The sequence below is a fragment of the Erythrolamprus reginae genome, chromosome 4 (genome assembly GCF_031021105.1).
Source record: "Erythrolamprus reginae isolate rEryReg1 chromosome 4, rEryReg1.hap1, whole genome shotgun sequence".
NCBI lineage: Eukaryota > Metazoa > Chordata > Lepidosauria > Squamata > Dipsadidae > Erythrolamprus > Erythrolamprus reginae.
The window spans coordinates 3,234,647-3,255,918 of NC_091953.1; the positions used below are offsets into that span (position 1 = coordinate 3,234,647).

At 41.6% G+C, this 21,272-nt stretch overlaps 1 protein-coding gene across 1 annotated transcript in view; it reads left to right on the forward strand.

The window, feature by feature from the left end:
• Window positions 1-21,272, forward strand: part of FCHSD2 (FCH and double SH3 domains 2) — a 163,630-nt gene that overhangs the window by 98,775 nt on the left and 43,583 nt on the right. Inside the window, exons 6-9 of the mRNA XM_070751513.1 lie at window positions 773-906; window positions 1,930-1,984; window positions 3,329-3,457; window positions 18,700-18,822. Of these exons, the coding sequence (XP_070607614.1) occupies window positions 773-906; window positions 1,930-1,984; window positions 3,329-3,457; window positions 18,700-18,822 (441 nt within the window). The remainder of the gene's footprint in view (window positions 1-772; window positions 907-1,929; window positions 1,985-3,328; window positions 3,458-18,699; window positions 18,823-21,272) is intronic.

The window sequence follows — 21,272 nt, forward strand, 5'->3', positions numbered from 1 at the left end:
CATTGCACTATTGGGTTCCTTACCGTTATGGGCCACACTGCGCACTGATAGTAAAAAACCGGCGGGTGAGCACATGCGTCCCGGTGAGATTAGGCTTCTGAGTATACACAGGAAGCAAAGTTGCCGAAATCTCTCTTGCGTGCGCGTCCTCTCACAAGAAACTTCAGATCGTGCAGAATGCAGCTGCAAGAGCAATCATGGGCTTATTATTATTATTATTATTATTATTATTATTATTATTATTATTTAGAAAGATCTCTTTTCAATAGGTTGAGTCACCCGCTCTTTTTTCTTTTTCAACAACTATTTCATTTCTATTACATAATTAGTTCACTCCTTGGTTTCATCTAGAGCAGTGGTCATCAACCAGTGGTCCGTGGATCACTGGTGGTCCGTGAGAAAATGTTGGTGGTCCGCAGAAAAATTATTTGCATTTTTATATCGCACTAAATGAGGGGGCCCCAAACTTGGCAACTTTAAGACTTGTGGACTTCAACACCCGTGCTGGCTGGAGAATTGATGTCCACAAGTCTTAAAGTTGCCAAGTTTGAAGACCTCTGTACTAAATACCATTTATCTTTTTTAAAAACTCATTCGTGGTCCACAGGATCTAAAATTATGAATTTAGTGATCCCTGAGACGCGAAAGGTTGGTGACCCCGATCTAGAGTATATCACATGGGGAGGATATAAATCCAGCTCTTAATGACAGATCCTGCTTTTATGAAAGACCGATTTCTAATTCTTTCTGTTTGTGTTTTTTGGTTATTCAGTGTGTTGACCAGCTGATCAGGATCCAGACAGAGCTTCAGGAAACGGTCAAAGATTTAGCGAAAGGGAAAAAGAAATATTTCGAAACGGAGCAGATGGCCCAAGCTATCCGGGAAAAAGCCGACATTGAAGCCAAGTAAGTTCTCACGGCCTCCAAATCCTGGGTGTAAATCCCCTTAAGGAACTCCATATAAGTAGAAAGTTCTGTATTTCCGAACTAAAGAAAGCAAACACACAATTCCACACTCAATATCCGGTCGCTTGATAGTGGTAGTCAATGATATGATTGACAAATTATGTCTTTTATATAACAAATAAATATACATATATGTAGTGAAATAAAAAAATCAATTGATGATGATTAATTGAACTATGTGCATATATCGAACACCACTGAAACTGAATGCTTTATATGTTGTTTAAGTTTATAAGTTGATTTGTCTGTCCATATTTTTCATTTTTCTTTCTTTTTTTTCCTCTTTGTATGTTTTGCCTGTTTAAATTGTTTTTATATGTAGAAACTTAATAAAGATTATTTTTTTTAAAAAGTTCTGTATTTCTTACAAACAAGCGCCACCCCCAGTACTGAAGACACATAAAACAACTAGAATGTACCACCAACCTACAAATTTAAAATCTCTTTTAAAACATCGTACTTGGACTTTAGAGAATACTATACCACTCTCAGGCAGATCATACATTAATACACTTCACTTTTGCAGACTTTATATGCATATACCATTATCAAACAAACTCCCCACTTATAGAATAACTATACCTACAGAAATCAGACTATTAAATTCATAGCATACTTACAAACAGTTTGCTGAACTATTAGAGCCAACAAGAACAATCTTTGTTCTCCCCTCTATTTCCCCCTCTTTCCCCCTCCTCATTTTCTTTTTTCTTTTTCTGTCTTTGCTACTGTTTAATATTATACTCATTGATGCTTCCTATCTTAATTGTTTGTATTTTAATTCTTCAAATAAAGTATTTTTTAATTTAAAAAAAAGTTCTATATTTCTGCTTTCAATCTCATTTTCTCAAGAGTAAAAAATGATAACACATCACTTTTCTAAATCATGAAGTCTGTTCTACGGATTTTCTGGCCTGTTCACCAGAAATAACTTTATTTTTCTGTGGGTTTGTTTGTTTGCAGGTCAAAACTTAGCCTTTTCCAATCGAGGATAAGCTTACAGAAAGCAAGTGTCAAAGTAAGTGTCAAAATTAAGTTGTGCATGACAATTTTAGAGCTGTGTAATGTCTGGCAGTGGAGACACAAAGCAAAGGGTGTTGCTGTTGTTGTTAATACCCTAAAACAACTTCTGGTGTCACAGGTGGTCCTCAACGCGTCTACGGAGAGGGGTGGCATACCAAATAAATAAATAAACAAATAAAGAAACAAACAAACAAACAAACTTACAACAGTTCAATGAGTGGTCATTCAAAGTTACAACGGCCGAGAAAAATGCGACTTATGATCGTTTTTTACATTTAACAGCATTCCCTGTGATCACCTGATGACAATTCAGAGGGTTGACAAGTGGTTCATACTTACAACCATCGCTGGGTCACGTGATCCCCCTTTTGCGACCTTCTGACAAGCAAAGTCAAACAGGAAGACAGATTCATTAACGGCCGAGTTACTGCCTTACTGACTGCAATGACTTACAGTGGTACCTCTACCTACGAACGCCTCTACTTACAAACTTTTCTAGATAAGAACCGGGTGTTCAAGATTTTTTTGCCTCTTCTCAAGAACCATTTTCCACTTACAAACCCGAGCCTCCAAAACTATAACCGGAAAAGGCAGGGAGAAGCCTCCGTGGGGCCTCTCTAGGAATCTCCAGGGAGGAAACAGGTCCAGAAAAGGCAGGGAGAAACCTCCGTGGGGTCTCTCTAGGAATCTCCTGGGAGAAAACAGGGCCGGAAAAGCTAGGGAGAAACCTCCATGGGGCCTCTCTAGGAATCTCCTGGGAGGAAACAGGGTTGGAAAAGGCAGAGAGGAGCCTCCGTGGGGCCTCTCTAGGAATCTCCTGGGAGGAAACAGGGCTGTAAAAGGCGGGGAGAAGCCTCCGAGGGGCCTCTCTAGGAATCTCCTGGGAGGAAACAGGGCCTCCACCCTCCCTGTGGTTTCCCCAATCGCACACCTTATTTACTTTTACATTGATTCCTATGGGAAAAAATCCTTCTTACAAACTTTTCTTCTTAAGAACCTGGTCACGGAACGAATTCAGTTCGTAAGTAGAGGCACCACTGTACTTAACAACTGCTGGCCAGAAAGGCTGTAAAATGGCTCACATAACAAAAGTTACACTTAACAACGGAAATTTGGGGGGCCCTTGTTGTCGTGACTTGAGGACCACCCATACAAAAGGTGTTGTAGCTGTTGCAATTCTAAACTGCTGTGTGCATTATTTAGCCTCCTTTGCACAATTTAAGCAGCTTTCTGGAAAGGAAGCTAGCGAGCTCTCCACTTCTTTTTAAAACAATTGCTTTGCAATCCCCAATGTCTACATTGCTGTAGTTTCTTACTTCGTTCTGTTTTTCTTGTCCAGTTAAAAGCCCGCCGGTCTGAGTGTAACTCGAAAGCTACTCATGCAAGGAATGAGTATCTTCTCACGTTAGCCGCTGCCAACGCACACCAAGACCGCTACTATCAAACAGACTTGGTAAACATTATCAAGGTAATGATTAATGATTAAAGGCAGATTTAATTGAACCCTGGCATTTCCCCCTCTCCCCCATATTGTTCTATTCTCTTAACGATGACCTGTAATTTTAACCGTAATTATATAACTTATAATTGCTGCGAGACCTTGTATCTTTCTTCCTGTACAAAGAGAGCGTTCTGGATGTAAAGTTCAGCGTTTGAAATAATTTAAAGATATTTGACCCCCTTTAAAAAAATTGTTACAGGTAGTCCTTGACTTACAACCACAAATTAAGCTTCCAGTTTTTGTTGCTAAGTGAAGATGGTTGTTAAGTGAGTTTTGCCTCACTTTATGACCTCCCTTACTATGGCTGTTGAGGGAATTGCTGCAGGTGTTCGGTTAGCAACACGCTAGTGAAGTGATTTTAGCTTCCTGGGGCTGTTAGATCCTTTGTCCCCTGGCCAGGGAATGCGTTGAGAGAATGTTGAGAGAATGGAATGGTTGTTTATTAGATTTTTAATTAATTAATTTGATTTAAGATATTGTATACTGTTTATTATATGTTGTGAGCCACCCCGAGTCCTCGGAGAGGGGCGGCATAAAAATCCAATTAAGAAGGAAGAAGGAAGGAAGAGGGAAGGAGAGGGAGGGAGGGAGGGAAAGAAGAGAAAGAGGGAGGAAGGAAGAAAGAAGAAAAGAAAGAGGAAGAGAAGGAAGGGAGGAGGAAAGAAAGAAAGAAAGAGGGAAGGAAGGAGGAAAGGGAGAAAGAGAAGAGGAAGAAAAAAGAGGGAGGGAGGGAGAGAGAAGAGAAGAGGGAGGGAGAAAGAGGGAGGGAGGAAAGGAAAGGAGGGAAGGAAAGAAAAAGAGGGAGGGAAGGAAAGAAAAAGAGGGAGGGAAGAAAAAGAGGGAGGGAGGGAGAAAGAGAAAGAAAGAGGGAGGGAAGAGAAAGAGGGAGGGAGGGAAAAGAAAGAGGGAGGGAAGGAAAGAAAGAGGGAGAGAGAGAGAGAAAGAAAGAAAGAAAGAGAAAAGAAAGCTCCCGTAAATAAGTAGAGGCTTCCCTTAAGACGGTGTCTCCTCGCCTGCCCCATTTTAACACCTAGGTTTCAATCCGGCTTCAGAGCAGCCTCTCTTGCCTGGCGCCCACGGCTTTGCAGAAGTGTAGCGTGGGGTTTTGTGAATGTGGCAAGCCCAGCCCGTCGGAAAAACCCATCGTTGTTGGTCCCCCCCTCCAAAATCCATTGAAGGATAAATTCAGCTGCCTAAAAATAACCCGAGAGCAGCTATTCACGGATCTTTTGTGGAGATGTGGTGGAACACAAAAAAGCCAAATAATAATTTTGGCCAGTTAATTGCCAATCGTGTTTAACCGTGAATGGGAATAAAAGCCGTGTCCGTAGCCGGTTGAAATCATCCCTAAATAACAGTTCCAGCTGGCAGAAGGGAAGCCAGGAAAAAATTTTATTTTTTATTTTTACACAAGTCGTAAGCAAGTGTGGAATACAAGAAGTCCTTAACATACAACAGCTCATTTAGTGAACGTTCAAAGTTACAGCGGCACTGAAAAATATGGCTAATAATAATACGTAATAATAATAATAATACGTAATAATAATAATAATAATAATAATAATAATAATAATTTATTAGATTTGTATGGCGCCCCTCTCTGGAGACTCAGAGTGGCTCACAACAATTAGAGTAATATAACAAATCTAATAATATAAGGCATCTAAAAAAACCCCATCATTAAAACCATACAACACAATCATACCATACATAAACTATGTGGGCTCAGGGGAGTCTCAGTTCCCCAGGCCTGGTGACATAGATGGGTCTTGAGTAGTTTACGAAAGGTGAGGAGGGTGGGGGCAGTTCTAGTCTCCGGGGGGAGTTGATTTCAGAGGGCCGGGGCCGCCCCAGAGAAGGCTCTTCCCCTGGGACCCACCAGACGACATTTAGTCGACGGGACCCGGAGAAGGCCAACTCTGTGGGACCTTATCAGCCGCTGGGATTCGTTCGACAGAAGGTATTCTGGTCCGATGCAATGTAGGGCTTTATAGGTCATTACCAACCCTTTGAATTGTGACCAGAAACTGATAGGCCAGTTAGGTCCCACAGAGTTGGCCTTCTCTGGGTCCCGTCGACTAAACAATGCCGTCTGGTGGGACCCAGGGAAAGAGTCTTCTCTGTGGCGGCCCTGACCTTCTGGAACCAACTCCCCCCAGAGATCAGAGTTGCCCCCACCCTCCTTGCCTTTCGTAAGCTCCTTAAAACCCACCTCTGTTGTCAGGCATGTGGGAATTGAGATATCCCCTCCCCCTAGGCTTATAAAATTTATGCATGGTATGTCTTTGTGTATAATTTGTTTCTTAAATAAGGGTTTTTTAAATTAACTGAAATATTAGATTTGTTCATATTGTTTCACTATTGTTGTTAGCCGCCCCGAGTCTACGGAGAGGGGTGGCATACAAATCAAATAGATTAGATAGATAGATGGATGGATGGATGGATGGATGGATGGATGGACGGACGGACGGACGGACGGACGGACGGATGGATAGACGGACAGATAGATACTGTAGATAGGTAGGTAGGTAGGTAGGTAGGTAGGTAGGTAGGTAGATAGATAGATAGACAGACAGACAGACAGACAGACAGACAATAGATAGATAGATAGACAGACAGATAATAGATAGATAGATAGATAGATAGATAGATAGATAGATAGATAGATAGATAGATATGATAGATGGATGGATAGATAGATATGATAGATAGATAGATAGATAGATAGATAGATAGATAGATAGATAGATAGATAGATAGATAGATAGATAGATAGATAGGAAGATAGATAGATATGATAGATGGATGGATAGATAGATAGATAGATAGATAGATAGATAGATATGATAGATAGATAGATAGATATGATAGATAGATATGATAGATGGATAGATAGATACATACATAGATACATAGATAGATAAATAAATGTTCCGCATGCCACCTATGGCACCCGTGCCATAGGTTCGCCATCACTGCAGCCTAGACCATTCCGGACAAATTGCTTGTCCGATCCCGTCTTGCTCTTGATCAAATGCAACCGGGTTTTTTCACTGTGACTTTGGACCGTTAGATCTCTTGCAGAAATTGGCAAGCCCGTTTATTGATAGAGCTCAAATTACGGCTCCTTTTCCCTGCCTCCGCTGGGAGTCTCTTTTTGAAGGTGAAACGGAGGCAAGTGCTTTTAAAAGCCCCGCGCCAGGCAGCCCTTTCCAACGGCGGCCTAAATTATTCATGCCATGGAGCAAGATGATCCAAAAATCAATTTCATGTCACTTTTCCTAGATAGCCTGCTTGACTCTTGAATAATTTACAGGCACTAACTCTCCTTCCGCCTTCTTTCCCTTCAAAACAACGACAACAACAACAAATTGATAATAATTACAGCAGAAAAATGCCCTCGGCCCAAGAGAGCGGGTATTATTTCTGTCCTAGGGGCAGAAATGGGGGTGGAAAAAAATCCATCAATCTGGAAATGCTGTGTGTGGTTGTGATGTGTTGTGTTTGGAAACGAGAACGGATAACGAGCTTTATTTTATTTGAATACAGTACAGCAATTTTAATGCAGGAATTTTCCCACCTTCTAAGAATCGGTCAATGGCGCGAAACGGGCCGCGAAGGCTTCTTTCTCCCAAATTGCCCACCTTCGTTCAGTGGGGTTGAGTTCCTTGACTTACAACGGTTCGTTTAGTGACCGTTCGTGGTTACAACGGCAACTGAAAAAAGTGACTTGTGACTGTTTTTCACACTTCCCCCCCCCCCGGTCACGTGTTCACACTTAAATCTGGATTGGACTTACGAGGGTCGCTGTGTCCCAGGGTCACGACCTTCTGACCAGCAAAGCTGATGGGGGAAGCCAGATTCACTTAACAACCGGGTTACTCATGTAGCTACTACAACGATTCGCTTAACATCTGGCAAGGAAGGTGGTAAAATGGGGCAAACCTCACTTAAACATATGTCTTGCTTAGCAACCTACATTTTGGCCCCACCTTTGGTCGTAATCCAGACCCTTGGTTAGAATAGATAGAATAAAGATTGGATTGGATTGGATTATTGGATTAGATTAGATTAGATTAGATTAGGAATAGAATAATAATTGGGATTGAATAGAATGGAAGGGAAGGAAGCAGAAGAGAAAAGAATAATGATTAGATTAAGGTAACATGGAACATGATAGGAATATGAATAGAATATTAACTAGGATAGAATAGAATAAAAAAGGGAATAGGAATATAGAATAGAACGGAGAGAAGAAAAAATAGAATAGAATAATAGAATAGAACAGAATATGGGATAGGATGAGATGCAATAGAATAGAATAGTATAGAATAATGATTAGATTAAGATAGGATAGAATAGGAACAGGATAGGAATAGGAAAAGAATAATAATTAGGATGGAATAGAATAGGAAATAGGAATACAGAATAGAACAGAGAAGAGAAGAGAAAATAGAATAGTATAGAATAGAATAATAGAATAGAACAGAATATGGGATAGGATGAGATGCAATAGAATAGAATTAGAAAAGAATAGAATAACGATTAGATTAAGATAGGATAAAATAGGAATAGGAATAGAATAATAATTAGGATGGAATAGAATAGAATAGGGAATGGGAATACAGAAAGGACAGAGAAGAAAAAAAGAAGAGAAAATGGAATAGAATAATGATTACATTAGGATAGGATAGGAATAGAATAATAGAATGGAATAGTGGGAAGGGACCTTGGAGGTCTTCTAGTCCAACCCCCTGCTTAGGCAGGAATCCCTACACACCGTTTCAGACTTTGCAGGATTTTTTTTTTTTAAAACTGGATCCTTCTTTATGGCCGACTCTCCCCATCTGAACGTTAGATTTTTATTCACAATATCTCTTATTTTCCCCGGCACCGTCGAGATTCCTACAGGGCCTTCTTCACCTCCGTCCCCAGCCAGCTGCCCCCCCCCCAGCCTCCACTTAGCGCTTTAGTCTTCATGAATAAATCATAGCGCAGCGGCCTCTGAAGTTCCCGGCCTTTCATTTCTGTTCAAAAGCAATCACGTCCTCTTATTTCTTTTTTTTCTCTCTCTCTCTCTTTTTTCTCCCTCCTCCTCTGGTTGCGCTCTCTTCAGATTGCAGCATGGAGTGAGAGTTGCAGCATGCGAGAGAGAGACGCCCCCCTCTTCTCCACCTGTGACCTGCTTGGAAAGAGAAGGTTATTCCGCCTCCTCTTTGGGAAGGTTTCTGAGATGATTATCCTCTCCCCCTTCCATTTAAAAATCTGGATTTTATCTTCTCTTCCCTGCTGTCACCTCCTTGTCTGTATTTTGGGGTATAGTTTTATTTGTCTCCATCATAAAACATACGCTACAGCATACCTTCTTAAGGGAGTGGGGGTTGCAAGGAGGAGGAGGGCTGTGGGGTCCTTGGTACCCTCTGAGCTTGATGTTTTTTTATTTTATTTATTTTATTTATTTATTTATTTTGTGCAATACATACATAATACACATTGAAGATAATAGATATGTAATAATATGAATAAAGAAAAGAAGAGAAGATAGGATATAAAAGTATAGGTGAACGTATTTGAAAGGAAGAAAAGATAAATGAGATAAGGAGAGACAATTGGACAGGGGACGGAAGGCACACTGGTGCACTTATGCACGCCCCTTACTGACCTCTAAGGAACCTGGAGAGGTCAATCGTGGATAGTCTAAGGGGAAAATGTTTGGGGTTAGGGGTTGACACTACTGAGTCGGGTAATGAGTTCCACGCTTTGACAATTCAGTTACTGAAGTCAGATTTTTTACAGTCACGTTTGGAGCAGTTAATATTAAGTTTGAATCTGTTGTGTGCTCTTGTGTTGTTGCGATTGAAGCTGAAATAGTGACATTTCTTGGAGGCGTTTCATTACCCAACTAGGTAGCATCATCAGTGCTAGAAGGGAGTGTGGTTTGTGGAGGAGGAGGACAATTCTATCTGTCCATCCATCACCCTGGGGGGGAGTTATTGACCCCCTCAGAGAGGGTCCGCAACTTGGGCGTCCTCCTCGATCCACAGCTCACATTAGAGAAACATCTTTCAGCTGTGGCGAGGGGGGCGTTTGCCCAGGTTCGCCTGGTGCACCAGTTGCGGCCCTATTTGGACAGGGAGTCATTGCTCACAGTCACTCATGCCCTCATCACCTCGAGGCTCGACTACTGTAATGCTCTCCACATGGGGCTACCTTTGAAGAATGTTCGGAAACATATCGTGCAGAATGCAGCTGCAAGAGCTATCATGGGCTTTCCCAAATATACCCATGTTACACCAACACTCAGCAGTCTGCATTGGTTGCCGATCAGTTTCCGGTCACAATTCAAAGTGTTGGTTATGACCTATAAAGCCCTTCATGGCACCGGACCAGACTATCTCCGGGACCGCCTTCTGCCGCACGAATCCCAGCGACCAGTTAGGTCCCACAGAGTGGGCCTTCTCCGGGTCCCGTCAACAAAACAATGTCGTTTGGCGGGACCCAGAGGAAGAGCCTGCTCTGTGGCGGCCCCAGCCCTTTGGAACCAACTCCCCCCAGAGATTAGAATTGCCCCCACCCTCCTTGCCTTTCGTAATCTCCTTAAAACCCACCTCTGCCGTCAGGCACGGGGGAACTGAGATATTCTTTCCCCCTAGGCCTTACAATTTACGCATGGTATGTTTGTATGTATGTTTGGTTTTATAATAAGGTTTTTTTTAGTAGTTTAGTATTGGATTGTTACATGCTGTTTTTTATCACTTTTGTTAGCCGCCCCGAGTCTGTGGAGAGGGGCGGCATACAAATCCAATAAATAAATATATAAACTAGGTAACATCATCAGGGCTAGAAGGGAAAGGAGGAGGAGGTGGAGGAAAAGGAAGAGGGTGAGGAAGAGGAGGAGGAAGAGGAGGGGGAGGACTTCAACTGTGGGATCCTTGGTACTATGTGTGTGTTTGGTTATTCACATAGAAACATAGAAGACTGACGGCAGAAAAAGACCTCATGGTCCATCTAGTCTGCCCTTATACTATTTCCTGTATTTTTATCTTAGGATGGGTCTATGTTTATCCCAGGCATGTTTAAAATTCAGTTACTGTGGATTGACCAACCACGTCTGCTGGAAGTTTGTTCCAAGCATCTGCTACTCTTTCAGTGAAATAATATTTTCTCATGTTGCTTCTGATCTTTCCCCCAACTAACCTCAGATTGTGCCTCCTTGTTCCTGAACCTTATTGAACACTTTAACCTATTTAAATGATTCAATCACGTCCCCCACTTTCCCTTCTGTCCTCCAGACTATACAGACTGAGTTCATGAAGTCATTAAGTTCATTTGCAAATGTTTTAGTACCCAACTAGTAACATCATCAGTGCTAGAAGGGAGTGGGGTTATTCTCTTTGTATATCCTAGTGGCTTGTGCCGTCAGTATTGGTTAACTGGGTTTGATGCCATGTGATTATAATTTAAGTGTGCGTGTTGCTCCTGAGATGATTTTTGACATACGGCATAAAAGTTTCATTCCGTGTCTCCCGTATGTCTTTCTTTCTCTACAGTTTTGGGTGAAGGTTTGATCCTTAATAAGATAAAATACAGGAAATAGTATAAGGGCAGACTAGATGGACCATGAGGTCTTTTTCTGCCGTCAGACCTCTATGTTTCTATGTTAATGATGTCACTTTTTTAGAGTTTCCCAAACTTCCTTTTTCCTTTCTAAGATTCCCACACTAGTTTACTGGAATCAGATCTATTGGTATCACAAAACATTTTTCCCCCTGATTGCCACACCCAGTGTGTGCAGTGTGTGTTGAGTTGTCTTGCTGATCTCTGCCTTTCTTCATTCCCCCCCTTCTCTTTTCCTTTCTCTACCTCTTCTCAATTTTTTCCCCTTTTTCTTTGGAATAAGGCTTGTGATCTGACATCTTTACATATCGAGAGGGGGGAAGAAAGTGCTTTTTCTGAGGCCTGACATCTTTTGCTGGGATTTATCCAGCTCAGTGGAAATGGCTCAGAGAGTGTTGATTGCTGCTGACTTGGGTTTTTTTTTCCTTTTTTCTTTTTTAAGATGCTCCTGTTTAGAGAAGGAAAAGAGAGGGGGGCATGATCGAAACATTTAAATATGTTAAAGGGTTAAATAATCTGAAGTTAAACAATCTGAAGTTAGTTGGGGGAAAGATCAAAAGCAACATGAAAAAATATTATTTCACAGAAAGAGTAGTAGATGCTTGGAACAAACTTCCAGCAGACATGGTTGGTCAATCCACAGGAACTGAATTGAAACATGCCTGGGATAAACATAGATCCATCCTAAGATAAAACACAGGAAATAGTATAAGGGCAGACTAGATGGACCAGGAGGTCTTTTTCTGCCGTCAGACTTCTATGTTTCTATGAGAGAGGTATCTGCCAAAGACAGGGCTGTGTTTTTGAAATTGGCAGGTGTCACTATGTGAAATTGGCAGGTGTTTTATGTTTCTTTTAATCTCCCAAACCTTCCACAGGTAGAGAGTGGGATGGGATGGGATGGGATAGAATGGAGTGGGATGAATGGGATAGGATAGAATGGAATAGAATGAAATGGGATAGGATAGAATGGGATAGAATAGAATAGAATGGAATAGAATAGAATAAGATAGTTGGAAGGGACCTCGGAGGTCTTCTAGTATCTAGTCCAATCCCCTGCTTAGATAAACTAAATTATTTATGTATCTTAAATGGAAAGCTATCTTTAGATAGATTTTTACTACAAAAGCATTTTATTAAAATAAATTTGATAAAAACCAAAAATTATCTGATTTAAATCGAAAGGAATATGATTGAAATGTTTAAAAATTCATTTTTTTAATTTTTTTTTAAATCATCCATTTTTATCTACCCTGGCCAGGACATCTACGGGTAAACAATCTAAACTAAGTTATCAAGGTGAACAGAGAAAGTATGAAAGCAACATGAAAACCAAATCTTTGCTTTCTTCGGTTCTTTATAAAACACAGACTTCAAATTGTTGTTTAAAAAAGGAAGAAAGCCGCTTGGTTTTTAGCTGCAGTTGTGACCCGTTTTTTTTCCTCTTTTTCTTTATTTTTGACAATCCTTTCTTCATTTCCTGATCGTGCGGCTTCGTGAAACCTGAACCTCACAGGAGATAAGTTTCGTTTCAGATTTAGGAAGTGGTTTTCGGTAGCTGAGTTCTCTTCGCTCCTCTTAGCGGTAACAGGTGCCATTCATAGAAACATAGAAGACCTATTGAAAGACCTCATGGTCCATCTAGTCTGCCCTTATACTATTTCCTGTATTTTATCTTACAATGGATATACAGTATGTTTCTCCCAGGCATGTTTAAATTCAGCGCTCTATATAAGGGGATCACAATCTCCCTCTTCCTGCTTGTTATACCTCTAGCTATGCAGCCAAGCATCCTACTTGCTTTCCCTATCGCCTGACTGCACTGCTCACCCATTTTGAGACTGTCAGAAATCACTACCCCTAAATCCTTCTCTTCTGAAGTTTTTGCTAACACAGAACTGCCAACGTAAAAAATAAAATTAAAAATAATTGAAGAGTTTTAAGTAAACTAATGAATTTGTGGGGCTCAGGGTTGACTCAGCCTTCTTCCATCCTTCCAAGATCTGCGAAATGAGGATTCAGAATTTTTTTGGGTGGGTGGGTGGGTGGGGGGAGGACGAAAGGCTGACTCTGTAAACCTCTGTAGACCTCTTGGTATGTGTGAGTGTATGGTTGTATAGTTTAGTCTGGAGGCTTTTTATTGTTATTATAATTAGTTGATTGAGTAACAGGGTTTTTTATTGTTTAATATTCAATTTCAACTGTATTATTGTATTATTTTATTGTTGTATGCCTTCCTGAGTTGTACGGGATTGGGCGAGATATGAATCAAATAAATGAAATGAAATTATTTAAATTAAAGTGATATATAAGTCTAAGTCAGTGTTTCGCAACCCTGGCATCTTGAAGAGATCTGGACTCCAACTCCCAGAATTCCCCATCTGGGAGTTGAAGTCCAGATTTCTTCAAGTTGCCAAGGTTGGGAAACACTGGTCTAAGTGCTCTTGCTATTCCTTCCTTCCTTCCTTCTCTCTTCCCTTTTTCTCTCCTTCCTCCTCTTTCCTTTTGTCTCTTTTCTCTCCTCTTTTGTCTTCTTCATCCTTTTCTTTACCCCTCCCTTACTCTTCTCCCCTCCGTTCCTTCCTTCCTTCCGTTACCCCTCCCTTCCTTTCTCCTTTCTCTTCCATTTCTTTTTCCTCTTCCCTTCCCCACTTCCTCCTTTGAGTGACGTGGTAGCACAGTGGTCAGAATGCAGTACTGCAGGTTTAACTCTGCCCACTGCCAGCAGTTCGATCCTGACCTGCTCAAGATGGACCTATCCTGCCATCCTTTCGAGGTTGGTAAAACGAGGATCCAGATCTTTGGGGGCCATGGCTCTGTAAAGTGCTTAGAGAGGACTGCAAAGCACTTTGAAGTGGTATATACGTTTATTGGGAAGGAAGGAAGAATGGAATGGAATGGAATCCACATGCTGATATGCTATTAAAATAGGCTCCCTGTCCCCTCCCTCTTTTCTTCCTTCCTTCCTCCTTCCTTCCTTCCTTTCTTTTCCTTCCTTTCTTCCTTCCTTCCTTTCTTTCTTTCTTTCTTTCTTTCTTTCTTGGTGAGCCTTGGTGATGCAGCGATTAGAGTGCAGTACTGCAAGCTGCTTCTACTGACTGCTGGTTATAGTTCACCAGTTCAAATCTCACTACCAGCTCAATGTTGACTCAGCCTACCCTCCGTCTTCTGAGGTGGGTCAAATGAGGACCCAGATTGTTGGGGGGTGATATGCTGACTCTGTAAACCGCTTAGAGAGGGTTGCAAAAGCACTATGAAGCGGCATATTTATTTATTTGATTTGATTTGATTTGATTTGATTTGATTTGATTTGACTTGATTTGTATGTCACCCCTCTCCATAGACTCGAAGTGGCTAACAACAATGATGAAACAATATGTAACAAATCTAATATTTAAATTAATTTAAAAGACCCTTATTTAAGAAACCAAACATACACACAGACATACCATGCATATACTGTAAGTCTAAGTGCTATTGCTATTTATTTATTTTATTTATTAGATTTCTATTGTTTGCTCTTTCTTTCTTTCTTTCTTTCTTTCTTTCTTTCTTTCTTTCTTTCTCTCTCCTGTGATTATAAAAAGTTTTCTGTCCGTGTTCTTTTAACTGCTGGTGTGTGTGCTGCCCATCAGCTGAAGTGTTTCCTTACTGACACAATCCAGAGGTCCTTTTTGACAGGCACTTTGTTCCCAACCTGCCGTCTTTGATTTCAAGCAAGGCCAAAACCTCTTCAGAGTTGCTGCTGGTTTGACTTCCGTTGGGTTCTACCCGTTGCTCAAAATAGCGCCATGGCAGGCCTGTCATTTCCCCATCTTGGCCATGGTGTCTTTAATAAGAGCTCTAAATCATGGTCATTTCATTACGACAAAGTGGCAGTGCAGAGAAACGAGGCTGGAATTAAACGTGGCTCCAACCCTCCATTAACGGCTTTGTTTAAATAGAATTTAAACGCTGAATCCCTCCTGTTGGCTTAATGAAGATGGACTTCCAGTGTCCACACGGGGAAGCCCAGTTCGATGTTCTCTTTAATTTCATCTCACTACTCGGATTTTGCACGGATACCCAATGAAATATATTTTGGGGGGGGAAAGGATTTTATCTTAGGATGGATCTATGTTTATCCCAGGTATGTTTCAATTCAGTTACTGTGGATTTACCAACCACGTCTGCTGGAAGTTTGGTCCAAGCATCTACTACTCTTTCAGTGAAATAATATTTCCTCACGTTGCTTTTGATCTTTCCCCCAACTAACTTCAGATTGTGTCCCCTTGTTCTTGTGTTCACTTTCCTATTAAAAACACTTCCCTCCTGAACCTTATTTAACCCTTTGACATATTTAAATGTTTCGATCATGTCCCCCCTTTTCCTTCTGTCCTCCAGACTATACAGATTGAGTCCATGAAGTCTTTCCTGATACGTTTTATGCTTAAGACCTTCCACCATTCTTGTAGCCCGTCTTTGGACCCGTTCAATTTTGTCAATATCTTTTTGTAGGTGAGGTCTCCAGAATTGGACACAGTATTATTCCAAATGGGGTCTCACCAGCGCTCTATATAAGGGGATCACAATCTCCCTCTTCCTTCTTGTTATACCTCTAGCTATGCAGCCAAGCATCCTACTTGCTTTTCCTACCGCCTGACCACACTGCTCACCCATTTTGAGACTGTCAGAAATCACTACCCCTAAATCCTTCTCTTCTGAAGTTTTTGCTAACACAGAACTGCCAATACAATACTCAGATTGAGGATTCCTTTTCCCCAAGTGCATTATTTTACATTTGGAAACATTAAACTGCAGTTTCCATTGCTTTGACCATTTATCTAGTAAAGCTAAATCATTTACCATATTGCAGACCCCTCCAGGAATATCAACCCTGCATTGTCAGCTGGAGACCCTCTGAAAAGATTCACATTTAAGTCCCTAGCTGGGTGTGGTAAAAGGATCACTTCCAGGTAGTCCTCAGCTTAGAACCATTCGTTTAGTGACCATCCCATGGCTTGGGGGAAAAAAGTGATGTAGGACCGATGATCGGAGTTCCCACAACCGTCTTGTGTTTACGACGCTTGCAATATCCCAGGCTGAATCGATCATCATTTGCAACCTTCCTTGCGGGCTCCCGAGGGACAGTGTCAATGTGGGGAGAGCAGCCGGATTTGTTTAACAACAACACAGTTCATTTAACAACTGCGGCAAATCGGTCGTAGAATCAGGCACGACCTACTTAAGAAGTGTCTTTGCGAGGCAAAGGAAGTTCTGCAATTTGTGGTCGTAAGTCACTGCTCTACGTCAATGAGCCGAGGTGGCGCAGTGGGTAGAGGGCAGTACTGCTGGCCACTGAAGCTGACTGCAGATCTGAAGGTCAGCGGTTTAAATCTCAACACCGGCTCAAGGTTGACTCAGCCTTCCATCCTTCCGAGGTGGGTAAAATGAGGACCCGGATTGTGGGGGCAATAGGCTGGCTCTGTTTAAAAAGTGGTTTTGCTAGCATGTTGTAAGCCGCCCTGAGTCTAAGGAGAAGGGACGGCATTTTAAAAAAATCAAAGGAAGGAAGAAAGAAAAGAAAGAAAGAAGAAAGGAAGGAGGGAGGGAGGAAAGGAAGGAAAGAAAAGAAAGAAGAAAGAAGGAGGAAAGAAAGAAGAAAGAAAGAAAGAAAGAAAGAAAGAAAGAAAGAAACCCCCGTTGCATGCTTCAAAACTCATCCTGTCTCTCAACACGGAAAATCTACCGGCAATGCTTTGGGCGGATTGCCTACATCCGTGTGTCTTTTTATGTGCTCCCTGAAATTCAGTTTTTCATGTGGAGCGCACGGCTGTAAGCAGATGCTTCGAGCAGCCTGAAGATGATGCACAGCTGTTTTAATTGGGCGCTCAGTTGCGCAAGGTTTAAACACCGAGGCTTCCCATAGACAAAAACCATAGACAAGGGACTAGACTAGAATTCTTTATGGGCCAAGTGTGATTGGACACACAAGGAATTTGTCTTTGGTGCAGATGCTCTCAGTGTACATAAAAGAAAAAGAGACATTTGTCAAGAATCATGAGATAAAAACACTTAATGATTGTCATAGGGGTCCAAAAAGCAATCAGGAAACAATCGATATTAATATAAAGTTTCTTTTAATCTCTCATACCTTCTGCAGGTAGAGAATGGAATGGAATAGAATAGAACAGAATGGAATAGAATAGAATACTTTATTGGCCAAGTGTGATTGGACACACAAGGAATTTGTCTTTGGTGCAGATGCTCTCAGTGTACATAAAAGAAATGTCAAGACTCATGAGGTGCAACACTTAATGATGGTCATAGGGGTCAAATAAGCAATCAGGAAACAAGCAATATTAATATAAATTGGAAGAATGCAAGCAACAAGATAAAGTTGTAAGTGGGAGGGGAAGGGTGTTAGGAATGATGAGAAAAAACTAGTAGTAATAGTAGTGCAGTAAATAGTTTGACAGTGGTGAGGGAATGATTGGTTTAGCAGAGTGATGGCATTCGGGGAAAAAACTGTTCTTGTGTTTAGTTGTCTTGGTGTGCAGTGCTCTATAGCGTTGTTTTGAGGGTCGGAGTTGAAGCAGTTTGGATGCGAGGTGTCAGTCAATATTTTCCCCGCCCTCTTTTTGACTCGTGCAGTCTACAGGTCCTCAATGGGAGGCAGGTTGGCAGCCATTGTTTTTTTCTGCAGTTCTGATTCTCCTCTGAAGTCTGTGTCGGTCTTATTGGGTTGCAGAACCGAACCAGACAGTTCTAGAGGTGCAGATGACAGACTCAATGACTCCTCTGTAGAACTGGATCCTTGGGCAGTTTGAGCTTCCTGAGTTGCCGCAGAAAGAACATCCTTTGTGGTGCTTTTTTGATGATGTTTTGGATGTTAGGTGACCATTTTAGGTCTTGAGATAGGATAGAACCTAGAAACATGAAGGTCTCTACTGTATTGGATGTAAAATAATCACTTACTAAGCTCTGGGTCAGGGTTCCCCAAACTTGGCAACTTTAAGACTTGTGGACTTCAACTCAAGCCGCCCCGAGTCTTCAAAGAGGGGCAGCATACCAATCTAATAAATTATTATTGTTATTATTATTATTATTATTATTACTATTATTATTATTTATTATTATCATGATTAATTATTATTATTAACTCCCAGAATTCTCCAGCCAGGCCGTGTATGGGTACTGAGCCGGAAAAATTATGGAAGGGCTAGGATTTACAACAGCAATGAAAGAAAGGGATTCATGGCCATTTTTCACACTTAACGACCACCGCAGCATCCCACATGGTTACGTGATCAAAATTCAAGATGCCTGGCAACTGACTCACATTTATGAGTGTCCCGGAGTCACGTGATCCCCTTTTGTGACCTTCCAACGAGGAAAGACAATGGGGATTCACTTCCCATTGATGTGACCCACTTAAACAAGTGCGGCAATTCACTTAACAACCGTCTCGCTTAGCAACAGGCGTGTAGGGCAATTGTGGCCATACGTCGAGGACTTCCTGTCGCCGTAATCCTTGTCGGTTGATTTATCTTGATGTCTTTTCCTCCTTCACCAACAAATATCTGCTTTTTATTCCCTTTTTCTTCCTACAGGCTCTTGACGGCAATGTATACGACCACCTCAAGGATTATTTAATGGTATTCAGCAGGACTGAATTGGAAATATGCCAATCTGTACAAAGCACATTCCAATTTCTTTTGGAAACGGCAAGCCGGGTAAGTTTTGCAAATCCCCCAAAACCCTAATTATTTTTTTAAAAGATTTTTTATTTTTTTTAAACCTGGATGCGGTAGCAGTTGGGAAAAGAACTGTTCGGGGAGTCTTCGACATACGACCATTCATGGAGCGACCGTTCGAAGTTACGACGGTGCTGAAATAAGTGACTAGTGACCGCTGTGGCATTCCCCCCACCCCCAGTCACGTGATCAGGGTCCAGCGCCCCTTTGAAGTGACTAAGGCATCAAAAAAGGCAATTCACAGCCAGTCCTCACACTTACGACCAGCGAAGCATTTCCACCATGGTCACATGATCAAAAATTGGGACTTGGCAACTGGCATGTACTTTTTGACTATTGCAGCATCTCTTTATAGAATAGAATAGAATTCTTTATTGGCCAAATGTGATTGGACACATAAAGAATTTGTCTTGGTGCAGATGCTCTCAGCGTGCATAAAAGAAAAAGAGACATTTGTCAAGAATCATGTGGTACAACACTTAATGATTGTCATAGGGGTCAAATAAGGAATGAAGAAGCAATATTAATAAAAATCTTAGGATACAAGCAACAAGTTATAGTCATACAGTCCTAAGTGGGAGGAAAAGGACGATAGGAATCATGAGAAAAAACTAGTAGAAATAGAAGTGCAGATTTAGTAAAAAGTCTGTCAGTGTTGAGGGAATTATTTGTTTAGTATATTTATTTATTTATTTACTTACTTACTTACTTACTTACTTACTTACTTACTTATTAGATTTGTATGCCACCCCTCTCCGCAGACTTGGGGCGGCTTGTTTAGTATTATTTGTTTAGATAGCCATTTGCAACCCACACAGCCTGTTTCACACAAGCAAGGTGAATGAGTGGAACTAGATTTGTTTAAAGACGGCCTGATTCACTTAAGAACCACCGGATCCGTTTAGCAGCCACAATTATTTGCTCAACCGCTACGGCAACAAAAAAAAAGGTCACTAAATTGCACAGAACCCACCCTGCCTTGCTTAACGGCAGAGAACTCTGGCTCAGTTGTGGTCGTAAGTCGAAGACAACCTACAGCGGAGACTTATAGCCCGTTATCTTTACCGTCTTGTGACTCTCCTTCACAATCTTTCTTGTTGCTTCCTTTTATGCTCCAGAACGTAGCTAGCATGTCACTAATTGGGACCCACCAGGTAAAACACAAACTTCTTTCCATGTTGAGGATTACAGTGGTCGTAAATCTCCCAGATGTTTCCTATAGGACAGTGTTTCCCAACCTTGGCAGCTTGAAGATATCTGGACTTCAACTCCCAGAATTCCCCAGCCAGCATTTGCTGGCTGGGGAATTCTGGGAGTTGAAGTCCAGATATCTTCAAGTTGCCAAGGTTGGGAAACACTTCCTATAGGACAATAATGGCGAACCTTTTTTTGGTTTGCATGCCGAAAAGAGTGTGTGAGTGCGCTAGCATGCGAGCATGCCTACACCCATTCTACCCCCCATGCATGTGTAACCCCTTCCCCGCACCGTGCTGTGCATGTACACAATCCCCTCCCCCATCCCTGTGCATCACCATAGGCCTCACTGAAGCCCAGGCAAACGAGGAAACCAGAAATTCAGTAAAATGGACTTCCGTTTTTTTTTTGCACTCTGGGGCTTCAGGAATTCAATTCAATTCAATTTATTATATTTGTATGCCGCCCCTCTCCGAAGACTCGGGGCGGCTCACAACAATGATAAAAACAACATTATAATGGCACAAATCTAATATTAAAAATAACTAAAAACCCTATCATAATTAAAAAACCAAACAGCACATACATACCAAACATAAATTATAAGGAGCCTAGGGGAAAGATGTCTCAAATCCCCCATGCTTGGCGGTATAGGTGGGTCTTGAGTAGTTTACGGAAGACAAGGAGGGTGGGAGCAGTTCTAATCTCCGGGGGGAGTTGATTCCAGAGGGCCGGGGCCGCCACAGAGAAGGCTCTTCCTCTGGGGCTCGCCAGACGACATTGTTTAGTCGACGGGACGCAGAGAAGGCCAACTCTGTGGGACCTTATCGGTCGCTGGGATTCGTGCGGTAGCAGTCAGTTCCGGAGCTCCCCTGTCCGGATATATTGAAATACGCAGCAGGCCTTGTCTAGATACCAGTCCAGATATCAGAATTTACAGTGTGGCAATTCGGGAAGCAGTGCAGAGAAATAGCGGAAGACTCTTTTGTGGGGGAAAACAGTTTTTACTCTTCAGCCCAAGCAAAATATCTTCTGTCTTAGTCTTCTATTTACAGGGACAGACATTAGAGTCGTTCTTTGTCAAGTGGACCAGGTGTCCACTTGACTGATTTTTGCAGCCTTATTTGAAAAGAAACCATCCCAAAAACAACATATATGATAGGAAAAAAAACGTGCTTTTTCTAATGAAGCAAAAATGAAGATGATTAAAGGTGAGAAAACAGAGCTCTGTGTCA